This window comes from Sander vitreus, chromosome 23 (genome assembly GCF_031162955.1).
Source record: "Sander vitreus isolate 19-12246 chromosome 23, sanVit1, whole genome shotgun sequence".
Taxonomy (NCBI): domain Eukaryota; kingdom Metazoa; phylum Chordata; class Actinopteri; order Perciformes; family Percidae; genus Sander; species Sander vitreus.
The window spans coordinates 322,777-346,157 of NC_135877.1; the positions used below are offsets into that span (position 1 = coordinate 322,777).

Genomic DNA, 23,381 nt, shown 5'->3' on the forward strand with positions numbered 1-23,381 from the left:
AGACCGAGGGTCAGGGATCCATGACACACTGCTGCTGAGAACAAGAGAGCAAGGAGTAGTTGAATGGTTGACCTACAATGTCAAACTTATTGTAGGCGTCCAGTGGTTTTACATAGACCATAATGCCTGGCAACCTGTTGAGTAGCAGGGTAGATATATGCAACATAGGAAAAAAAAAACTAGAGGTAATTATTTAAAACACATTCTTTTGTAAATGTGATGTACTATCATGTTCCTTTTGAATTAATTACCTTACAGCCACCCAAACTATACAGGTACATAGGTTATTTATAGCAGGTGATGTGCATAGCATGTAAAGGTAAAAAAATAAAAGAATAAACACATTGTCTGGCTTTTCTGAACAGATTAAAATAGGCACTGCATTCTGACCTGTTTTACACTGTTCTTGTAAGTTGTAGTTTTGACATTTTTATTCTACATGTGTGTATTTTTGAATGTGTTTTGATTGTGCTTTAGTTTTTTTGTTTGTTTTTGAGCAAAGAAGCATTTCTAATATGTCTATCTATCTATTTAGGGAATTTCCCCAGTGTGGGATTAATAAAGTCTATCTTATCTTATCTGTCTGTCTGTCTGTCTGTCTGTCTGTCTATTTATCTATCTATCGTAGCAGAAGAATAGGCTACATATTCTGTAGCCTGGTACACAGGGGTTGTGAGTTGCCACTCACTCAAGTCTAACTACCTTTTAAAGCTGGGGCAACCATTTTCTTTTTTGGCATCACTGGGCAAAAAATCCATAATAACCTTTCAGCATATAGTAATTCACAGTAAATCAATAGTTAGAGATATTTCAATCCAAACCACAAATTTGAACCTCTGAGTGGTGCTAGAGGAAAAGTCAGGGGATCACCAAAGTAAATGAGAGTCCTTCTTTGGGGACCATGAATGTCTTTACACATTTTCATCATTCATTTTCATCCAATCTATTTTCCTGTCTCAGAGTCTGCTGTGTGACTGTGATGTTGCTTTTACCTGTGAAAGGAGCTGAGGAGGCTCAAACCCTCAGCTGTGGGGAGGATACGAAGAACGGCACTGTGGCAGAAGGCTACTGACGATCTGTAAGAGACTGACACTGTTAGATAGACACAAAGCACAGATATACACTGTAACTATTTCAGATATAATCATGAAAAGGTAAAAAGTTTGTCCAAAGGGTAAGAACATCAAGGACTCAACACTTACCCACACATCAGGTTAAGGTTGGGTTGGATTTGGTATTTTGATGGAAAGTCAGATTAAGTTATTTTTTTAAGTTTTGTTCTGTTGAAGGGCTATATTGGTATTGGTAAGTACACTGTATGAACTTGAACCTAACTACAAATGGATATTATGGGAATAAATATAAGTAGTGTAGAATAATGGAGAATGATAATCAACCACCCATTCACAAAATATGACACACAAAGTATTACTGTATATATATTTACAGTATATATTTACAGTTAAAGCTTTAAAATACTTGTTATGTACACGTGCATATAAAGTGGTCAAAAAGCAAACAGGCATCGGACACATTTAGTGGTATGACATTTAACAGTCTGGATGTTTGAACAGCAGGGCATTAGCTCAGCTAAATCTCAGCATGACCAAGTAAGGTTTTATTACAATATAATAAAATAAAACAGTAAATCAATAGTGTTGTGTGATAAGTTGATACAGTGACAGGAGATTGAAGTTTTAGCTAGACAGACAGTTCTTGATTTTAAATGCAGGGGGTGGAGCCACAAAGACTTTCTCTACCTAAGGGACCGTTCGGTATTTATGGAATGGACCACTGGAGGAAAATAGGGGAGGGTCATGTCTTTTTATTCTTTGTTGAGGGGAGGGTCATCCAGTTTTTTTAGTCTAGGGGGGAGGGTCACCCAACTTTTGTATTCGTCAGAACAGCAACATTTCAAAGTGGCTTGTTTGGTGCATATTTATCCATGTAGCTCCATGTAGCTCTCTCAGTCTCAGCCCCTATCGCTAGCAGATGAGTCCCTCCCTGTTTAGTCAGCCAGACAATTTGAACTGTAGCTTTAGAGACCGTGGGATTTCCCAAACTGAATAAATCCCGCTCGCACATATAAACACAAAACTGCTTTGCTAGCTCCATCGTGTTGTAACTAAGACATCTGATGAAAAAATAATTGTATTCATTAGCATGATTGCCGTACTGTTTAGTTCAAAAACATCCAAAACACCATACGAAAACATAACGGATCAGACGCAAGCTTTTATTTTGAAAAGTCAAAGCTTGCGGACTGCACCAAGCCAGGAGGGCATGAGACGGGAGGAGTGACAGAGGAGTGTGATGCATAAGATGAGAATGCAGAGGTTTCGTCACATATGTCATGGCTGTAAAAAAAAAACAATGGCTATTTGTATGTCTTTGTGTCAATTTGGGAGCTTGCATGCTACAGCTCCTTCCTTCTGTCATTTATATGTGTAATATCACCGGAACCGAAAGGATATTTGAGTCAGGTACGGCTGCAGCCTGGAGACCTCCCATCTCATGCCCTCCCGCCTTGGTGCAGTTCGCAAGCTTTGACTTTTCAAAATAAAAGCTTGCATCTGATCCGTTATGTTTTCGTATGGTGTTTTGGATGTTTTTGGAAAAAAGAGATGACCCTCCCCAGCAATTTATTGATGCCTGCTGGGGAGGGTCATCCCTTTTTTCCATGTCATTTTGGAGGGTCATCCAAATTGTATGACTGGTGTAGGGAGGGTCAGGTCTATTTTGCCTAAAGGTCCCAAAACTCCTCCGGTGGCACCTGAAATAAATAACGAACAGTCCCTAAGCAGGTGTGTCTAGACCCTGTTGTATACATTCTGTACTGCTGAGCAAGGTTGCAATGTGTTTTGGGGCTGTTTTTTTTTTTTGTCAAATGTGTTATGTGTTTACATTCTAACTCCGTACTGTTGCTCCATACTGGCTTGCCGATGAGAGCCACTGCCAATGGTGAGAACAATCCTGGCATTTACTTTGACTTGGATTTTGCATTTTAAGGTACTTTGGCACTAGTGGCCAAAATTCCACCTACAAATGATACGTATTTTAACTCAATTGATGCAAAGTTTGGCAATATATGGCACATTTTGAGCAATGACAACTTATGGGAGCAATATGTAATACATTTACTGTTTTTAAAAAAAATGGCTGCAACATGTCAACAATATGTCTGACTACAGTGCTAAAGCCAGTATTTGTTCCTTTGAAATTTCCATTCTGACAACTGGATTAACAGAGATAGATTCATTCTACCTGAACTAAAAAAAACTGCATCTTTCTAGCAGTTGCATGAACAGAGATGTGGTAAAACACGGGCGGATATTGCAGATACATTTAAAAGATGGTGCCAGCTTTGAGCCCAAAAGGACGCTGAGTTGGCTAATTTCCTCCTGAACAGGTAAGCATTGAGCTTTACGGTAATTTCGACTAACGTTAGTAGTAATGATGGGCATTTTCAATCATTTCAACGTTTGCGTACTGACATTAAATTACATAGTGTACTCAAGATAGTTACTCGCAAAAAATATTAAGACACAGTCAGTGAAGTGACTAACTAACGCTAACGCTGCCATGCTAACACACGCTAACTACTAACGTTACCAGAGGATCGGGCAAGCTGGTAACAACCACCGTGACAGACATGTGACAGAAACTGCAAGTTTGACTTCCTCATAATGGAAACATGCAATTTAACTTTGGCAAAACAACAATGTTGAATTGGGACATTTACTACAGGTCGCTCTGCAATGTATGGTATGTTACGTTATGGAATATTCTTTTGGCTAATGTTACTAGCTTCAGCTTCAAGGTTATGATATGTTGGACAGTAAGATGATTCCCACTTTGTTACAAACTGACATGCAACCATAATGTGTAATCAAGCTGCTTTTAGAAGTAGTTTTAGCAGTTGTTGCAGTAACGTTGTCGAGAAAGAGTGGCTGTCAGTGGGGTACAGAGGATCGCGAGGTCGCGGTCTTTTTAGCCGGTGGTCACAGTAGCATTTAGCAGAGAAAGGGTGGGTGTCAGCCGTGTACAGAGCTCCTCAAGGTCGCAGTCTCTTAGCGGTTGTTGTTACGTTTAGCCGATAAAAGGTGACTGTCAGCCGGATACAGAGCTCAGCAAGAGTACAGGCTTTTATGACTGTCGACATAGGCAGCATTTAGCTACTCAACAGCACTGTGGAGTAATGTCTGGCAATGCGAGACTAGCATCTAGCTAACATTGACATTAGGGATGAACCGATATCAATGCCAGTATCGAGCATCGGTCCGATGCCGTATGCATGTACTTGTACTTGTAATCATAAAATGACTCTGATACTACCACACTCATAGCAACGTGACATTAACTTCTCCGTCGAGCAGGTCTTATGCGGCAGATGAGGAGCAATGCCAGCCGTTTAGGGATTTTTGGCTGTAAAAATAACTGACCATGATTGCACTTGACGACCAGCCATTGTCAGTCGTTAATAATACTGGGTTTTGATGTCTTCTCAGTGTACTGGAGCCGAGGAATGAGATTCCCAGCCGTCACCACATAACAGAAACCCTGTTTCCAAAGCTGCTTTGTGCACATTTGCAGCCTGCCGGTAAGCCACTGATATTTGGAGTAGCAGTGTCAGCCCAATGTCTCTCATCAGCTTAACAGGCATAAACATGAATAAAACCATATTTCAATCTGTTCCGTCTGCATGCGGTCTCTACACAGCGCTGTTTGTACAACCACAGTGCTAATCTGCAAATAGTGATTTGTTTTGTTTTTTACAAACAAGCTAAAATGAAAGCTGTCAGTTTGTAGTCTAATGTTTATACAGTTTGCCACGAGTAGGGCTGGTTATCGTTCAACAAATCTTTTTATTTATTTTATTAGTTAGTCCTCTGTGTGTAACGTAGAGTTTTTCCTGCGTGCCTCTAACATCAGTCAATCACAAACATTATTAGCACTTGGTAGAAGCATGTTGCGTGCTTGTTGGCTCACTGACGCTGATGAGATTTACTCCTTAGGTATTGAATTTGGGTATTGAATGATGAGGCATTTTTCGATCCTCGATACTTTAGAGGCAATTCGGTCTGTGCCTAAAAAGTATTGAATTTGGTACCCAGTCCTAGCCATGAGTCTTTGGACAAAATCTTGTGAACTTAGCTGCTGGGTAAACAAACCATCCTCTCTGCTGGAGCTGGTAACACATGGCTACTTAATGCACGTGAATGACGTCATCAGACTTTGCCTTCTTCATTCTTTCTGAACTTCACTCAGTATTTTGATATCCAGAATGAATGATATGATTTATTATATTGACACTAGCTCGGAGTAATATCCAGCCAATGGGCACTGAGCTTTGAATTAAAAAAAGTTCTAGTTGTTCTAATTGACAACAATATCAGAGCAGGCCAAAATCATCTGTGTGTCTGAAAACACCCTCGGACCCTACGGTCTTGTCTTTAAATACTTGTATCGGTACTCTGTACTGGCGACTAGCCAAATGTAAGTATTTGTACTTGGTCTTAAAAAAAAGTGATATCGGTGCATCCCTAATTGACATTGTGGGACATTGGGTTCAGTGTTCTCAACCTGGCAACCCCGTGAACTTCGAGTCTGGGGAGGAGGGGCCAGGGGAGACGACCCTCTCCAGTATTTCGAATTTTCGAATTTGGACAGTAATCGCAGTAATCATTTTAAGTGCTAGCTGTCAGTATGACATATTGCACCTTTAAGTTTCTTCCATTGACAGACAAACCTTGAGAGGACCCAAATAAATTGGTTGTGTGAACACATTTGGTTCCCTTTGTGGCTACTACAAGCTTGATAAACAAAGTTGTTGTTTATCAGTTGTGTTTGTTCTAGTTAGTGCAGCTGCCTTTTTGAAAATTTTAGCCTAGAGCTCTTGCAAAATATTTTACTGTCATGGCCACGAAATAAGGAAGAGAAACATGCCATATGTTTTAGTCAGACCACTGAGTTATTCAACTTGCACTCAACATTCAACTGTGGTTCCTTGGTTCTGGGCCACAAAAGTCAAACCTAATCAATAAGATGATTTATCTCTGAGGAACAGCTCTGTAGTTTTGTGAATTGTCTGTCTGGGAAAACTCCTTCCATTTAACTGTAATAAAGTCAGTGTCTATTGCAGTAAATAATGGAACATTTTTGGGAAAATAGTCATAAAAAGCTGTGAAATGAATACTGTCACCAATACAATATTGTAGGAAAAGTATGTCAAATCAGGCTGAACAAATACCTTTAACACTAATATTTCTTTACAGTTATTTAAAGGAGACCTATTATGCCTTTCCTTATTTTCTGTCATATATGTTACAATGTCAAATGTTAATATTTAACATGGCCATAGCTTCTAATAATGCGGTAAACATATGTTAAAGTAATCCCTGTGAGCAAAAACCTCAGATATAGGTTCTGAACACACAAAGTTTTTTCTACTCTGCTCGAACTGATGTCAGTTTGTGTCAGATTTCTTTGTATTATCACCTGCTCCAAGAACGTTACTGCAGTGTTTACATTACATACACTGCTACATGTAGCTACATGCTTACGTCAGGGAAACCTGTAATCATGGTTGTAGTTTTTGATTTATAAGTTTTTGGGGCGATTTTTCACTATGGAAAGCGCTGCTATCATCTGTTACAGTCAGTCCACTGCTACATGTAACCGTAATGTTAGCTGCATGCTAACACCAGAGAAAGCTGTAATCTTGGTTGCCAATGTAAATATCTCCCCAATAACAGATCACTTCCTGCTGGAACATGTCATGTTGTGTAGTTTTTGGTTTAGAAGCCTTTAATGGTGAGTTTTCATGTTAAAAAGTGCTGCCATACTCCGTTACAGTCCACTGCTAACTACATGTAGCTACATGCTAACGCCAGAGAAAGCTGTAATCTTGGCTGCCAACGTTGTTCATTTCTCCACCATTTCGGATCACATTCCTGCTGGAACATGCAATTGTAATTTTTGGTTTAGAAGCCTTTATTGGTGATTTTTCACGTTAGAAAGTGCTGCCTATACTCCGTTACAGTCAGTCCCCGGCTGCAACAAACGTCACAGTGACAGCGAAAGCAGAGAAGAGATACAGAGACCCGGAAATGCTGACTAATCAGAGAAGACTGGGCTTTTTCGGGAGGGGGGCTTAAAAAAAAAGGCACAACAAAACGTCTCAGACAAAAGGTGAATACAGGTGCAGCACTCATTGGCAGTATGAGAAAAATAAAATGTTTTTGAACAATAAAGCATGTAAACATGTTCAAATAGAAACATTAAATATAAGTATGAGCCTGAAAATGAGCATAATAGGTCACTTTTACACTATGGCTGCCAAAATTAGTACACCACTCAATGTGTCTGTTGCATGAATTTTCTTTTGGGTCCCATCTACGAGAAAGGCAACAGAGATTACTCTGAAACAGTATATGAATGAAACTGCAAAACTGATATAGATGTACCATGGGACAGATAACAACATTTGACAGACTTTAAATTGTCTTCCATAGGTTACATTTTCACTTGATCAGTATATAGTAAGTTGGTATGTTGGCGGAGAACAGGGAGATGCATGTGTGTGAGTTGTGTTTGTTAAGCCAGAGCAAGGGTATCACAGAGAGGAGATCACACTGGTTTCCTTCTTTTACCTCAACCATAATACAGGTTACACCCACACAAGATTTTAATATTCCTTCTTTTGAGTCCACTTTTGCATCACCTCAACTTTGCCTCAAATAATCTTGGATGACCATGTAAATTGCTGATTAGCTGACGCAATGACAGCAGATTCCACCAATTTTGCATGGCTGAGGATGTGTTATTAGTCATTCAGGGACCATACTTGTGATTTAGTCCATTTTTAAAACTCATCAACATTACTGCTGACAATTTTCTAAATCGCACAGTTGTGTTTTACATTTGTGAATGTTGTCAAAGGTCATTATTTCACATTTCACTACTGTGTTCAAATCGCTTGGTTACGTTGTAACCCTCTCTGTAACGTTCTCTGAGTGAAGAGACTATCTCTCCACCGTTACATATTCCATATGTACGGGGATGATCCCCCTGAGGTCAGGTACGTGGATACTTCTTTAAGACACACCGGCTTGCCCGGCCATGCCCTATGCTATTTCCTATAAAGCACCTGTGCTGGCGTGGAATCACTGATAGTTTGATTGGAACCGTCTCCGAGTGGCCTACAGCTGGAGAAATAGTCTCTTCACTCAGAGAACCAAGGTTACACCGTAACCGAGCGTTCTCTATCGTATCGAGATCTCTCTACCGTTACATATTCCATATGTACGGGGAATTCTTTAAGACACCCTGTGAGGAGACAATGCTGCCCAAGCGTAGATAGTGTCAAAATGATGGAACCTCTCTCAGGAATGCTGGATCGGGGTAAAGGATAAACCGGCCCCATCCTCCAAGAACCTGCAGCCTTAACTGCTATTGTGTTGGTGTTGGTGTGTCATGGAGCTTGCCTACTCTTCAGGCAAAGGTATGCCAGAGTAACCCAGTGTCAAGGGAGAGCCACTTCAGATCAGGAAGGATGCAGAAGTGCTCCAAGGACCATGGTCGTTTGACCATGGTCCACTATGCAAAGAGAGACTAAAGCAAAGAGAGACTAAAGGACTGTCAGTGTCAGTCATGCAGTGTGGAAGCACAACACACAGACTACAGTCTAGACCACTGCCAAAATTCCTTGCACGGTTGCAACTGATTTTCCCGCCTACTAGCTGGGTCAGCAGAAACGACAGGAGGCCAAGCTGCTGTCGCAGAGTAGGGAACCACCTGGTGAACTTACACATGTGGCAAGCACCCTCCCAACTGCAAATATAAAATAAAATAAAATAAGTTTGTAGGAAAAAAATAGAAGAAGAATTCAAAGGCTCTATTGCGCTCTCGCACAGCTCAGGTCAAGGGCCTGAGGCCTCCTGGTCTCATGCCACAACCTTGAGTGTTGGCTGAGGTTCAGAGATCCACATCCCTTTACGCCTGGATAGGCCACTATCCAAAAATCTCCTGTGCACAGCGGCAGTCACCTGCGCCCGCCGAAGAGGCCACTGGCAGGACAAGGGCTCCGCTGGAGGTCCCTGCTCACCCCCTTTTCACAATAGGTCTCACTGAGCTGAGGGAGAAATAGAGGAGGGAGCGGCCCGCAGACAACCTGCTCCCTAGGATCTAGACCACTTGTGAGTGGCCGGCGGTGAGACACACAAGGTTTGTGGAATCAGGATTCTACCAGTGTGGAGCGCACCTTTGCACCCTCGTACTTCGTTTTAACTGAGAGAGGAGTGCTGTCAGGTTAACAGGAAGGGCAATGTCCAGAGATATGGCCGCCCTGCCAAGAAGCTGTTCAAAATCATTGACAATGGAGTCAATGACTTTGTCCATGTTCTGTCCGTAGGACACTACACCGCCCTCAGAGTAGAGCATGGATGTCACCTCTACATCTGAATCCACCATCTCCTCCATACCAAAGTGGGGAGAGCAGGGGGCATTAATCCGGCCTGCCAGAGGTGTCTCTTCTGCATGTTAGCTGACATGACGTCTGCGCGTCAGCTTACAACTGCAAGCAATACGCTAGAGGGAGACAGCCGCTGTGAGGCTGCTTTTTGACACCTAAAGGTAGAGGGAAGAATGGAACCTGCCAGGACCCCGAACACTGGCCCCACTGACCCAGTTTAAAGCTTCTAACACATTTTCGACAGGGGCCCCTTAGAAAGAGAAGGATCTGTTTGCTCCTTTTCAAATAAACAGCAACACCTCTCTAGTATGTGCTGTTTTTAAATCATATTTTAACATACAACGACGAAAAAGGTCTCTTACAAATATGATAGTGTACCGCATTTACACTGACTCTACCATTGATTAAGTATAATTGCTGTAACCTAGCACATTGTTGCTGAGCAGCTCTCGTCGGTGAACACAAAATAAATCTTTTGCCATCCTTGTGCCATGGTTTATATAGATTGTAAAAGAGGAGTCTAGTTACTCAGTAACTGAAATACCCAAGTTCCAGAAGATAGAGATGCATTACCATTATAGGTAGTATGATGGTTCTAAATCAGGACAAGCAAGTTTCAAGTCAGGAAAAACTGAAACCGTAGAGGATTCTTTAGAAAATGGTGAGCCTAATCTGTGCTAAATAAAAAAAAAAAAGTAAAACTCTGGTGTGGTCCCATAAGGGAAGTAATGTGCATTTATCTGATTCAAATTACATGTAGAGGCCAGGTGTCAAAGAAAGGGCTCAGGTTGAGTGCAGAAAAATAAGGTTGGGATGTGAATTTTATTAAAATATTTTGTGGTCATATTTCTTTCACAAATGTATTCATAAATCATTGATCAAGCAGTAGCATACAGAAAATGTAAAGAGGACTTCTCAAATGCCATTTGTTCATTAAAATCTGATTGACATTTGATTGTTTGAGGTAGAAAAAAATGAAGGCAAGATGTGGGCCTATTATGCTAAACACAACTTTCAAAGGAGCCAATCAAAAATCCGGAAAATAAAGGTGCCTGTCAAATGAGTTTTTGCCCCATGTTGCATATTAAAAAAAGGCATGTGTTTACAGTGTTAAACACGAGTCAATAGTCAACAGACTACTGTGATAGTCTGAATTAATAGATCAGAAAAGAAAGAAGTAAAGTGGTAATTAAAGGTTCCAATGATAAAAAGGAAAAAACGAATTGCAGAAAAGGGGAGGGTAGTGTTACTAATGGGCAAGTATTTGCCAAGTCTGATATCTACTGACAGTTACAAGTATTATCTGACTATGCACAATCACAATCCATCCCCACAGACAACAATCTAAACCAAAAACAAATACACACAAAACAAAAGGTTTGGAAATAAGGCATTTGTTATCAGGCTACACTGTGTAGGTGCTGTATAATCAGTTTTGTAAGGCACACACAGACACAGGTAATACGGTGTCATGTGTGCTGAACTCATATCTCACATATGTCATTTGCTAACAGTTAAAAGTACATAAAAACATCTTTTAAGAAATGAGTTTGCTGTCAACTCAGGTCAAACGGAAAGATCAACAAATCCAGTACAGAGTTGGAATTGGTGACTAGCTTGCTAGCTAACCACATACTGATAATGAGCGGATGGTAAACAAAAAAAAGTTCCTGGAAGTTGTGTTTTCAGTTTTACGGCCCTAATCTGTTTCGTTCAACAATGACGGGCAGCAAAGTGGGGAAAAACCATCATGGCAGATTTCCAGGTTTATTCCTCAAAGTCAAAGATATCAGGAATTTCTAACAGCTACTATATCTCCCACTTGGCAGAAAGAACTAAAAAGTGTCAACAAACAGCGGTTGCAAAATGGCTGCAAAGCCACCATCGCTGGCAGTTGCATCTAAATTAAATCCAATATTAACTCAAATTCAGCAAATTAAAACTAGTTAAACAGGTTGGATTTGATCCACTACAAAAGTGAAACACTGTGTAACACTCCCAAATTGGAATAACATGATACACAAACCCGAGAACTATCTCTGTACTAGACACCCAGATGAAATTGATATCAATTTTCTTGTATGACTCTGGGTAAGATGTAAAACATCCATATTTCCGTTAACTTGACTAAAATTAACTCAAACCTTCAATCTAATTTGGGAGATCTGTTCTCTAAGTCAAAATGATATCATAATGTCATTCTGGATGGTTGTTGACTCATGAATGATGGTTGTTGACTCATTATAGGTTGAATTAGGTGTGTCACGTTCCCTGAGTTTGATGCAATGCCATGAACAAGACTTAACATAACCTGAATACATTCTGTGTCAGAATTCATTCTGTGTCACTGGACGGACCTCTGCAGATGGCCTCAGAGGCACAAAAGGGTGCTACATTGTGGGTTTACAAGTTTAACCCTTTAGTTGGCCATTATAGTTAGATAGAATAGTCTTGAATCACTTGCTGTCAGTGTTTGGATATAAAGATACTAAGTTATGTGGTCATGTGGTAGTACTTTCTTGAATCACGTTTTTGAAATAAATGCCTAACTTTAGTTTATGGTTACTCACAAAATTGCATTTTGAGAAAACATATACACTTTAAACAAACAAATTTTACTCAACCAAAATTATCAGTGTCCCTCTGTAGTGATCATCTTGTGTAAGCTAAAAGTAACAGTGAGAGACAGCAGTCTGGGTTTAAATCTTATGTTGCATAGAAATGGGACTTACTTTTAACCTGGTTAAAGTGATACAGGGCCAGAAGATGCAAATTACAAATGATTATTGTACTTCGGCATGGGCCGGTTACCGTTTTTGAAAAAGTCAAGGTTTCATGTCAAGGAACATTTTCTGTCATACCATTCCTAAGGTATAAGCTGTTTTTTATGAGTGGACATAAGGACAGGAAGTGCAGTTTAGAAATATCTCTCCCTGCCAGTGTGCAGTGTGTTTAAAAAATAAAATACATTGTTTTCAATGAAAAAAAAAATTTTACTCAGACATATTAAAAATATAATACATTTTAAAGCTGTAATTGCAATACCGGGCTTTTGCTGAAGGTTATCATACCGTCAGAATCATCCCATGCCCAGTTATACCCTCCTACAAAAGTTCATATTTCTAATCCTAACCAGTGTAGCTTGTGGGGATTAGCATCTTTCTCAAAAGCAAGTCAGTTGTAAATAATGGGTTATATGTGGGAGAAACTCAACTTGTTGAGGAATTCCTCTTAATTTTTCCATTTTTTTGTTGTTGAATTGAATAGTTACTTTAGAAGTGCTTTTTTAATAGTTGATATACTTAAAGCAAGTTCAAATAAGAAATGAGGAGAAGGAAACTTCAGACTATTGAGACACATCACAGAGCTAACTCGTATTGCTTCTTTGTAAAATGACTACACTATGATATTCAGCTGATCCTACACTGGTCATATGCCATGTTTGAGTGTTCTCCTTCCTCCTCATAAGTTCATCCCTGCAACGACCTTTATACAGCCTGCACCTCTCTCAGATCCATTTTTTAAATGGAAGGGGGAGGAAGTTTACAGTATAAGAGCATCCAAACGTGAACATGCATAGCGGAGTACATTGCTATATGAGAACAAACCACTGGGTGGTGCTAGAGATACACAACAATTGCTGAAAGTTGAGCTGATGAGGGCAACAACCTTGGACAAGAAACAAAGAATACTCATTGAGCTGTCCTATGAATTCCTTTTGGGAAGCGGTGCCCACCATGACAGATTATATACTGTGCATATCAATGTGCTCTCTCATCAAACAAGTGTGTTTGTGTGTGTGTGAGAGGGAGAGATTATAGAGTGAGATCAAAGCTGAAACACTAAAGGTCAGTATGCTTCAAACAAAGTTCTTGTTGCAAGGACATACAGCCTCTTAAGCACCCTCCCGATGTTGGAATTCAGGGGTCTGCGTCCGACAACTTTCCTTACGTTTCAAAAACAACAATTTAGCAAGCATGGCGACTTTGCCTAAACAATTGGCTAGGTGGCATAGGTGTAAAAAATTGCAGGCTCTTTTTTTATTCTTCACAAAGCTTCTACTGCCACCGAGTGCAATACCACAACCGACTTTCAGGACAGATCATCGTGCCCCCGCTGTCTACAACAGAGCTTTGTGTGTGGCCATTTGGAACTGGTATAAACACTTTTGTCTTCAGACATGTTCAGACGACACAACCAAATTTGTTTGAATCATACTGAACCCAAGTACCTCATCAACAAATGAGAATGCTTGCACTGGAAAGATGTGGTTTACAGTGTTTTTGTGTATACAGACTCACTGCAGAGTGGATATTATATTGAATATAGAGCATGGTAATTAGTGTCATGGCCCTCATTCATACCTATGAAATTGTCTGCAAGATGTCCAGTCAATGTCTGAATGTCTCTGTGTTTCAATCATTTCATGCAAGTGTGGTCTCAACCTGAAGAACCTAAATGCTAAAAACCTTCGTTAAAAAGTCTCTATTAACGTCCTCCTATGGACCAATCAGCAGTCTCAGAATAGAAGAAAAGTGGGGCCGCTTGTGCTCCTTATGTCAAATCCCTGAGCAAAGTCACCGAACATTTAGAACCCATTGGCCAAAGCTTAGGCACAGGGAAACAGGAACTGGGAAACAGGAAACCACTCTGTCCTCCTCTCTGTGAGCCCCCACTCTCTCAGATGACAAAAAGAGAAGGCTGATGGGAGTTGCAGTTTTAATGTCAATAAGGAGCCTGGTGGAAAAGCCTTCAAAAAGGTTATAGTAAAGAATTTATAGTAAGGCGTCAGTGCCGGGGCCGGTATGAACTGTAGTATCTGGGGTAGAGGGGCGTGTAGTTGGTGGAGTGGCTGTAAGAAGTGGAGGTACCAGATGTAAGGTAGGAGCTAGAGGGGGTAAAAGCAGGAGAGGAGCTGTAGTAGGCAGAGGAATAGCTGTGGGAGGAAGAAGGGGAGTGGGAGGAGGAGTAAGGGGAGGGAAGGACAGAAGAGCGCATCAGGCTAGACAAGGGCCGAGTTCGGGGTGAGGGGCTCCATGTGGAGCGCCTGAGACCCAGAATAGGGGACCGGTAGGGAGAGGATGGGGCAGATCCTGGTTGGGTGGGCCTGGTGATGGTGGTGGATGGGGGAGAGGTTTGAGAGTCTGGGGTGTAGTGCCTGGAGAGGCCCGAGCTACGAGGCAGAGTGGGGGAGATGTTGACACTGAAACTGTGGGAGTCAACCACAACCGTCCGCACCCCCAGGGTCCACTGGGAGCGAGCCAGATTCAGAGTGGCTGAGGGCGAGGTCCGCGCTGAGGGAGAGGAGGGGGCCTCCAGACATGGAGGGCTCTCTGGCGCCAAAGGGCCAGCCAATGAGGCAACCGCTGGTGATGACGGACTGCGAGGTGGTATGTGTGACGTAGGGGAGGTGATAGCTGAGGCCAATGCTGAACTGACCACAGATAGGCTAAGGGGCACAGAGGGATCATCAGGAAGAATTGACGTAGGACTAGGAAGGCTGGAAAGGGGGAGGCTGACAGGGGCCAAAGCTGAAGAGCCATGGGCTATATTGGAGGCCGAAGCCGAGGCCGAGGGACTTACTTTGGGAGTGCTGGTCTTCACGCGGTTTAGCCTGCCCCCGCGGGTGCGGTGGGTCTGCTCTTGATCGAAAGCCAAATCCTCCAGGCGCTGGGTGAGGGCCAGTTTCTGCTGGATGGCCATCCGCAGAAGGGAGTTCAGAGTCTTCTTCTCATCTTCGGCTGCAGCCAGCTGCCTCTGCATCTCATCCAGCTGGGTAATGTACTCGTCACACCTGGAGAGGGCATGGTTTCAACAGGTTGAAAAAGGTAAAAAAAAAAAGGAGCGGATACAAATGTGGAAATAACTACCAAAAACGTGGAAAAAAAGGCCATAAAGAGGGAAATACAATTCGGTTAATAGTTGGATTAGAAGATCAATACTATTCTTATGTATGTTTCTTGGACAAGCGCAGTAACTTCCTGGGGCCCCTATAATGTGTTGCTTTTACACTTCAGTTTTTATACATTTAAACAGACAAGGTACAACATGGGCTTCATGGAATCTGTGGACGCAGAATTATGCAGTATGTTCCGCAGAATGTTCCACAGATTTTAAATGAATAACAAAAATATCTTAGAATGTTAACACATCTCGAACCCAAGCAGAAAAACAGTCCGCTAAATTCGGATTCAGTTGGGGTCTGGGAATAACATGTTAACAGGAAAGTTTTAGAGGTGCTGGTAGGCAGACTGTGATGCATTCAGATGGATCCGGGCTGTTTCCAGTCTTTGTGCTAAGCTAAGCTAGCCAGTGGTTGGCCGTAGCTTCAGTTACTGTGCAGACACAAGAGTGGCATCGATCTTTTCAGAAAAACCCTAATTTTAATAATATATAATTATAATCTCCCAAAATGTCAACCTATTTCATTACTGTAAGATTAGAAAGATTGTTGATTGTTGGATTGAGAGAAAATGTATCTTACACATATTGGTACACTGGGAAATGAAAGAGCTGAAAAACAACTTTCCTGTGTCTTCTTGAATATAACTGAAGAAACTCTGAGATCGCAACTACAGCTGCATTTATTCCATTTTGGCCGCTCAAAAGTAGAGCTTAGGGGAACTGCTCTGCGGATTTATCACTGCAAGCAAAATTTTTCACATTGCACTTAGTCATCTGAGTCATTAATCTAAATAAAATATTGAGTAATGGACTTAAATGCTTCTGTTTCGTCTCTGACCTGGTGGCAAACAAGGCCCGCAGAGAGGAGAAAGTGGCGGCATCCTCCTTCAGGGCTTTGAGCTCGTTCCTCAGCTTCATCATGGTGTCAGTCACCATGGACTTCTCCGCCTCATACTTACTCTTCAGGTTGGCCAGAGCCCCCTCTGCCGTCTGGGTGAACATACACACAGCACACATTAGCGCAGCTAAATCTTTTATATTTAGGATAACATAATTGCATTTCATGTCATATTGTGACTGGTTGGTTTTCAGACGTGGCAGCAGTCACAAGAATTTGGTGCTACATTTATGACAGTTTTGACACAGTCTTTGGTCAGCATAGCTCTGAATGTTGGACCAACAGTCATACCCACAACAACATTACCACATATATATGTATATTTATGTGTAATAATGTTACTTTGTGTATGTGTGTATGTATTTTATATATTTTTGTGTGGAAATTAACTAAACTAAACTTAACTAAAATTCACATGACATAATCCAAAATATTATTTCACTTGCCAGTATTGTTCAGCTACAATCATAACATGTACAGATCACGTCTCACCTGTTTGTTAGCCCTGAGTACCAGTCTGAGGGTGGCTATCTGCTCTCTCTTGGTGCTGAGCAGAGACTTGAGCTTCAGGATCTCCTCCATGCAGCTCTCCTTGTCCTTGTCCAGCAGAGGGGCCAGTTCCCTGGCTGCAGCTCTCTGTCTCGACAGCTGCAGAGACCTGTCTACTGCCCGCTGGAGGTGCTTCACCTGGGGGAGGAGAGATGAGGTGAGGACTAGGCCTGTAACAATTATTACATAATTGTCTAATTGAAATATTTTTACGTAAACACGGCTTCTTTGTTTAACCGCAATTAACATTTTTGGCTGTTGATGGTAATTGTTGATTTTGTTGTATGTGCCAAATTGTAATTACAGAAGTGATTTTTCGTCGGACTGTTGAGCTAAAGCTATGTTTTTTGTTAGTTGCTGGTACTTGTCCCTCTTGCGTGTCCATAGCAACAAAAATGACAAGGGGGGATTGTTAGGGTGAGCAGTGTGCCCTTTTAGTAGTCTTTAGTACTTCCTCCTTTTTTGTTTTGGCTGGCTGGTAGTAGGTGGGGCTTATCCACAGGTGCTCTGAGTTACAGTTTTTCTCAGTTGCTTTGGTACATTTCTCAGATCAGAATTGAAATTCTCAAAACTACCTGTTCAATCTTCACATCATTGTGTCACTTGAAAAAAGCAGTTTCTCATTTCTTTGAAACAGTTGCAAATGCTTTGGTACATCCATGCAAATGATTATGTACAATTATCTGCTGTTTCCTACATTATCAGTTGCTTATGTCAGTTGATCAAAATGTATTATAATGGTCTCTGTTGAATAGTCTCATCCCCCACAACATTTCGGCATTAGTTCATAGCATAGTCTTTACATGCAAAATGGTTGAACAAGTTGTCATAATATGTCAAGCATATTTCTATACATTTCCATTAGACTTTTTTTAAAAATCTGTCCTGAATTGGTAAATTTCTCCCAGGTGAATCTTGACTTTCTCTAACGAAGGTGCATCTCATGAACCATCAACTGGCAAGTATATATATATATATATATATATATATATATATATATATATATATATATATATATATATATATATATATATATATATATATAGCCAGAGCGCAACACAATGTTACAATGAATGTCAGGAGGTGTAGGAAGACTGCACTGTAATTCCTACAGCAATGCATGTACAGTTTTCCCTAAGGAGATGTCCTCTGTTCACATTTCTTTGTGCTATGCAGTGCTGTCTTTTCCTTTCTGTATCGCAATGACATGGTCTGTCAACAAATTACAGCACAAACAGTAAAAGCGTAAATGTGAATCTTTGTCCAGTCTCTTGCAATGAAACTCCCACATACACTAAGGTGTAACCTACAATTTACAATAATTGTCATTAAAACTTTATCCATAGTTTCCATCAGAACATCCCTCCAGAGTACACTGTTATACTGACAACATGACTAAGCAATTTGACTGTCTTAGCCGTACACAATGACACAAGGACTTGTCATTATGATGGCACTGACATGTTCATTGACACAGATATTTACTTTTGAGAGATGAACTAAGGATTTTGAGCAAGAGATGTGTTTTGCTATTTGTACGAATTGTTTTGAGAAATGCACTTACTGTTTTGCAAATGGCGAGGAGGATTCGAGAAATGTACCAAAGCGACTGAGAAAAACTGTAATAATGAGATGGAGTCTTGGAAAGAAGAGAGACGTGTGGCGGAATTACGGAGGTGGTGTGTAGCTATCGACACTGAAGAGACTTTTGCCATTGGAGCACCTTTGCCTGTGGCCTGGAAGCCTGAACGCTTTTTATTGCCAGCTTTGTTTTCTTTTTGACCAACCACTAATAACAAAAAACTTGAACTAGACACTAGCAACTTAAGACGGGGCTGGTCGCTTGTGTAGAGCTGCTGACGGAGCTAGCTGAGGTCGCGGCTCCAGGTAAGCACCACTTAACCCACTGCCGCCGGCCTTTCCTTTACTAGCACACTTTATGTTAGGGAATGAATTGTTAGCCTATACTTCTTACGAGTCATTTGAAGACATTCCCGTTACAGGGATACAGTTAGAAAAAAACATAAAACATACAGAAGCAGTGATGACTATTTTGCCACATAGTTTTGCCAATAGTGATAACTATTTTTTGTTCTCCTAATTTAATCTGGTTCAGGATCAATGCTTTGTTTTTTATTGATAAGGAAAAATGTTCTGGTTCAATGTTCATTTAAAAAAACAGCAACAATGTTTTATGATAATAAAGAGGCGTGGTTACCTTTATAGGCTGTGTACCTGTGTTACTACATGGTCTGGGTCACATAACAGTAATATAACCAAAAGACGTATCCTGAAATTCATTCAGAACTTTAATTTGTTTGAAAAAGTAATAAATAAATATTTTTAAATTTTGACTGAAAGAGACAATTATATTGTTTATCGCAATTATTTCTGAGACAATTAATTGTATAGCAAAATTTGGAATTGTGACAGCTCTAGTGAGGACAAGAAGAGATAAGAGTTTAAGAGAGGAGAGAAAAGAAAGGACAAAGGGAATTCCACTGACACTGATGTGAGAACACTGTTCTACCTGTTCTCTGATGATGGCGTTGAGGTTGTAGATATTCATGGGCTCCCGTCGCAGCTCACCAGCTGGCTCCAGGGCAGGCGATGATGATGACGATGATGATGAAGAGGCACTGATGCTGGGTGAGCGGGTCGGAGGTGTGCAGAGTGGCAGGCTCTGCTCAGATGGCACCTGGAGGCCCTCCTTGTGCCCCTCCTTCTCCCCCCCCCCTCCCTCCCCAGATAAGGGCTCCTTGGATGGAGACTGCGAGGGGCTCCGCGACTCCCCAGGAGTAAAGGTTGTGGAAGCGACAGCAGCCAGCCGCCTGGCGAGGCGTGGTGTGAGGAGAACTTTGCTGTTGTCCGAAGACATGGCTTTAAGACAGGCACTGAGGCCCCGGAGCCCTCTGCCTTGTCTAGAAGAAAAACAGAGTGAATTAGGTTTTTTGAACTGTAGAACCTTTATTATTATGTTCGTGGATATCTGCAGCAGATATTAGCCATCTCTGGAGTTTGAGTCTACTACTTCCACTTCTCTACTACTACTTCCACCACAGTGGCAACCAGGTGGAAATGCTCTAACTTGGTGTTCCTAAAGTGAGCAAACGTAAAGCAAAGGTAGCCTGCAAACATATTTTTGTCGTCTGAAATAAATGAGGATCCATTACACAGTTTTAAAAGGGAAGTTAAGGCAGGGTGTCTACTATTGCTGACTGCAGTCCATTTGTGGGTTCACATCTTTTTGCACAAACCATGCATGTGAAAACACAGACTGAGAATCAAGGTTCCTAAAAAAATTTACTCTAATTTCTTGGTTATGAAACTATACTAGGCTTGAGGGCCAGGAGCTCTGAATGTATGAATAATAATAATAATAATAATAATAATAATAATAATCAATCAAAGGTTTTATTTGTCACATTTACTAAGAATAGGTTATAGGTGGCATACTGTTAAGGCTTTGCTAAAGGACGTGTGCAATAAATAATAATAATTACATTAGGAATTAACAAAAGAAGAAATATAAAGGAAACAAATACAATTTAAAGATAGAAAATGATAAATACATACAGTATAAGATAAAGCTTTATTGATCCCCAGAGAGGAAATTGGGTCATATGTAACAAATGTATGGTTGCGGGTTGAATTTAGATCTCATAGGTGCAATTATTTCTCAAGTGGCCCTCCCTCTAATGCAGGCTCCACAACATTTGGTGCTGCATGTGTCCCACTAGTAAAACAACAGTCAGACCTGTAGTAGTCCAGCATAACGCGGTTGGGCGTCTCATTGTTGCACAGACAGACGTGGTGGTAGAGCTGGGCAAGCTCCTCGCTCAGCGTCACCAACTCATCCTGAGCTGCGTTCAATGCGCCCTGGCTCTCATTGGCTGCTGACTGAGTTGCCTGCAACTCCAACTCCATGCTAGACACCTGAGAAGATAGGAGAGGAAATCCTTTACCTCTGTAAGTATCTGTCATTCCATTCAAACAGACACAGTCAGTATGACATGGTTACCTTTTCCCGACCCTCCCAGCAGCTCTTCTCCAATGAGGCAACCTGCTTCTCCAGCTTCTGAAGCTGACCGCTTCGCCTTGGCTTCTCCTCTGCAGCTCCCTCTACACACTGAGTCAGTCTGTCACGGAGGGTTTTCACCTCCGCCTTGAGCTCCACCACCTCTGTCACAGCCACACGGTACTTGCACTGCAGGATCTCCAGACCTGGCGTCTGGTAGGAAAATACCTGACTTTTGTTTAACTTCTCACTCCTATCCCCCTCAGTTCCTCCTTCCTCTTCAGTCTCCTCTTCATCTCTGTCCAGCTCCATCAGGGCCTCAGGGTTGAGCTGAGAGGTGGCACTGACATGGGCTTCCTGGTTGAGGTGGGCCCTTCTATGCAGGCGGCGGAGGGCAGTGACTCTCTGGCTAAGGCGGAGGGCCTTCTCATGCTGCTCGTTCAGGGCCCCTTGGGTGTGTTGGAGCTGAGTCTGGGACTCCTGCAGACTGGTCATCAGTGATACTTTTTCACGTTCAACCTGAAGGGGGCAGCAGCAAGATTAGCAAGAAACACAGCATATATGGTATGATCCCAGCAGATTTCAAACCTTTTTTTACAGCTCATAACATTTAACACATCACATTTAGACTTTAGCCCAATTCAGACCAAAGATTCCCAACAAAACTAGTTGAAACTTGCAACTACTTGCAATACTCCAGTCTGCAACATTCTGAAACCTGCCATTTTACTCGCTAGCTCGCTTGACCATATACCGCGCTCGCGGGCACTTGTTGAGCCTCCATCCAAAATGCTGCCATTTTGACCGGATGACAGTTCGTAACCCATAAATAAAAAAACAGCTGAGTTAACTATTGGCTGATGAAACAGGTGACGTGCCTTACATTGTAAAACCAGCCACTGGCAACTTGACAAGCTAAATTGCAGGCAACCTCTCCAGTCGTCTCTTTGTCAGCTCTGCAAAATTTGTGCTGAATTGTCTATTATACACATATTAGTTGTGCTTTATGTGGTTGATGGCATGTGGCTATGAGTCGCTCATCAGGATAGGGAAATCAACTTGCCAGTCTCCTGCTGACTCTGCTAACTATGGCGTCAGGTTTATGTCATATCTCCCGAGCCCGTTAAAACATGCTCACAAGCAAATTATATTATTTCACACACGCAGATATTACTCTTCACGCACCAATTCAACAATGAGAGTTGTACAGGCAGCTGCGAGCTTGAAAGAAAACACAGGGAGAGGGAAAGAATTGCACCTGAGTGTATAAAACTAAACAGCACGTGCACAGAGCAGCTGCCACATGCCCACGAGTGTCTGCTTTGAGAGCGCTGGAGGGCATACACACTCTCGCAGGTAAACTGCTCTCAAAGTTGATTTCTGCTCGACCGAATTAAACTGACTTTTGACATTTTGGGGGCGGAAACCAAGGAGGCACTGGCCCTTCTATGATTGGTCACTTTCGAGGCGATCTCACCAACGATTGATTGACAGCTATCGCTCAGGAAGCACGGAGGTGTATCAGCCGAAGAAGTTTTTTTGTGTCTTTATTTATGATGTAGTGCAAAACAGCAGCGTAAATAAAGGAATGTATAAGTGTCTCTCATCCGTTCTGTTGTTCTGTCTCTCTCTTAGAGTGTACGTTAGCCTTAGCTAACATGGCTGTTGTTATCCTGGCCATCCAGTCTGATTTATCTAGAAATAATGTTCATGACGTGGTGTATGATGTAAAGTTAATGTGTGATCGCTTTCTACTAATAAGTTAAACATGCCAAAAATAATATAAGTATTTGGTCAGTTGGCTCTAAATTTCTGTTATGGATTACGGACATTTCAAAAGCATCGCACATGTCCCAACAACAGAATGGATGAGAGACACAGTTATAGATTCCTTTATTTACGGTGCTATCTTGTGCTACATCGTTAATAAAGACAGAAAAACACGTCTTCGGCCGGGACACCAACTCCGTGCTATCTGAATGACAGCTGTCAATCAAGTTAGGGTGAGATTGCGTTAAAAGTGACCAATCATAGGAGGGCTTGTGCCTCCTTGGTTTCTGCCCCCAAAACGTAAAAGTCAGGCGAGCAGAAAAAACTTTCAGAGCAGAGTTTACCAGCTGTATGCCCTCCAGCGCTCTCAAAGCAGACACTCGTGGGCGTGTGGTGGCTGCTCTGTGCACGTGCTGCTTAGTTTTATACACGAAGGTGCCATTCTTTCCCTCTCCCTATGTTTTGTTTCAAGCTGTACAACTCTTGATTGTTGAATTGGTGCACAAAGAGTAATATATGCACGTGTGGAATGATATAATTTGCTTGTGAGCATGTTTTATTGCGCTCGCGAGATATGACATAATCCTGACGCTATAGCTAACCTGCCGACTATGCAACCTATGCTACAAAAGCTACTGGTGGACTTCTCTCTACTTACCTGTGCAACAGCAAGCCTCATCCAAAAGTCCAGAGCCTGCTACAAATCGTCAGACCATAAACAGAAAAAGGATGAACTCTGATAATTATGAAAAGCGAAAAAGAGGTGAGGA

General features: G+C 41.7%; 1 protein-coding gene across 1 annotated transcript in view; it reads right to left on the reverse strand.

Annotated features, from left to right (window-relative positions):
* Window positions 1-992: 992 nt before the first annotated feature.
* LOC144537659 (protein bicaudal D homolog 1-like) overlaps window positions 993-23,381 on the reverse strand; it is a 66,776-nt gene continuing 44,387 nt past the window's right edge. The window contains exons 6-14 of the mRNA XM_078281444.1: window positions 21,190-21,360; window positions 20,845-21,069; window positions 20,581-20,759; window positions 19,522-19,563; window positions 19,354-19,468; window positions 16,767-16,961; window positions 16,215-16,366; window positions 15,056-15,266; window positions 993-1,076 (exon numbers count right to left, since the gene is read on the reverse strand). Coding sequence (XP_078137570.1) covers window positions 1,023-1,076; window positions 15,056-15,266; window positions 16,215-16,366; window positions 16,767-16,961; window positions 19,354-19,468; window positions 19,522-19,563; window positions 20,581-20,759; window positions 20,845-21,069; window positions 21,190-21,360 — 1,344 coding nt within the window. The 3' untranslated portion in view covers window positions 993-1,022. The remainder of the gene's footprint in view (window positions 1,077-15,055; window positions 15,267-16,214; window positions 16,367-16,766; window positions 16,962-19,353; window positions 19,469-19,521; window positions 19,564-20,580; window positions 20,760-20,844; window positions 21,070-21,189; window positions 21,361-23,381) is intronic.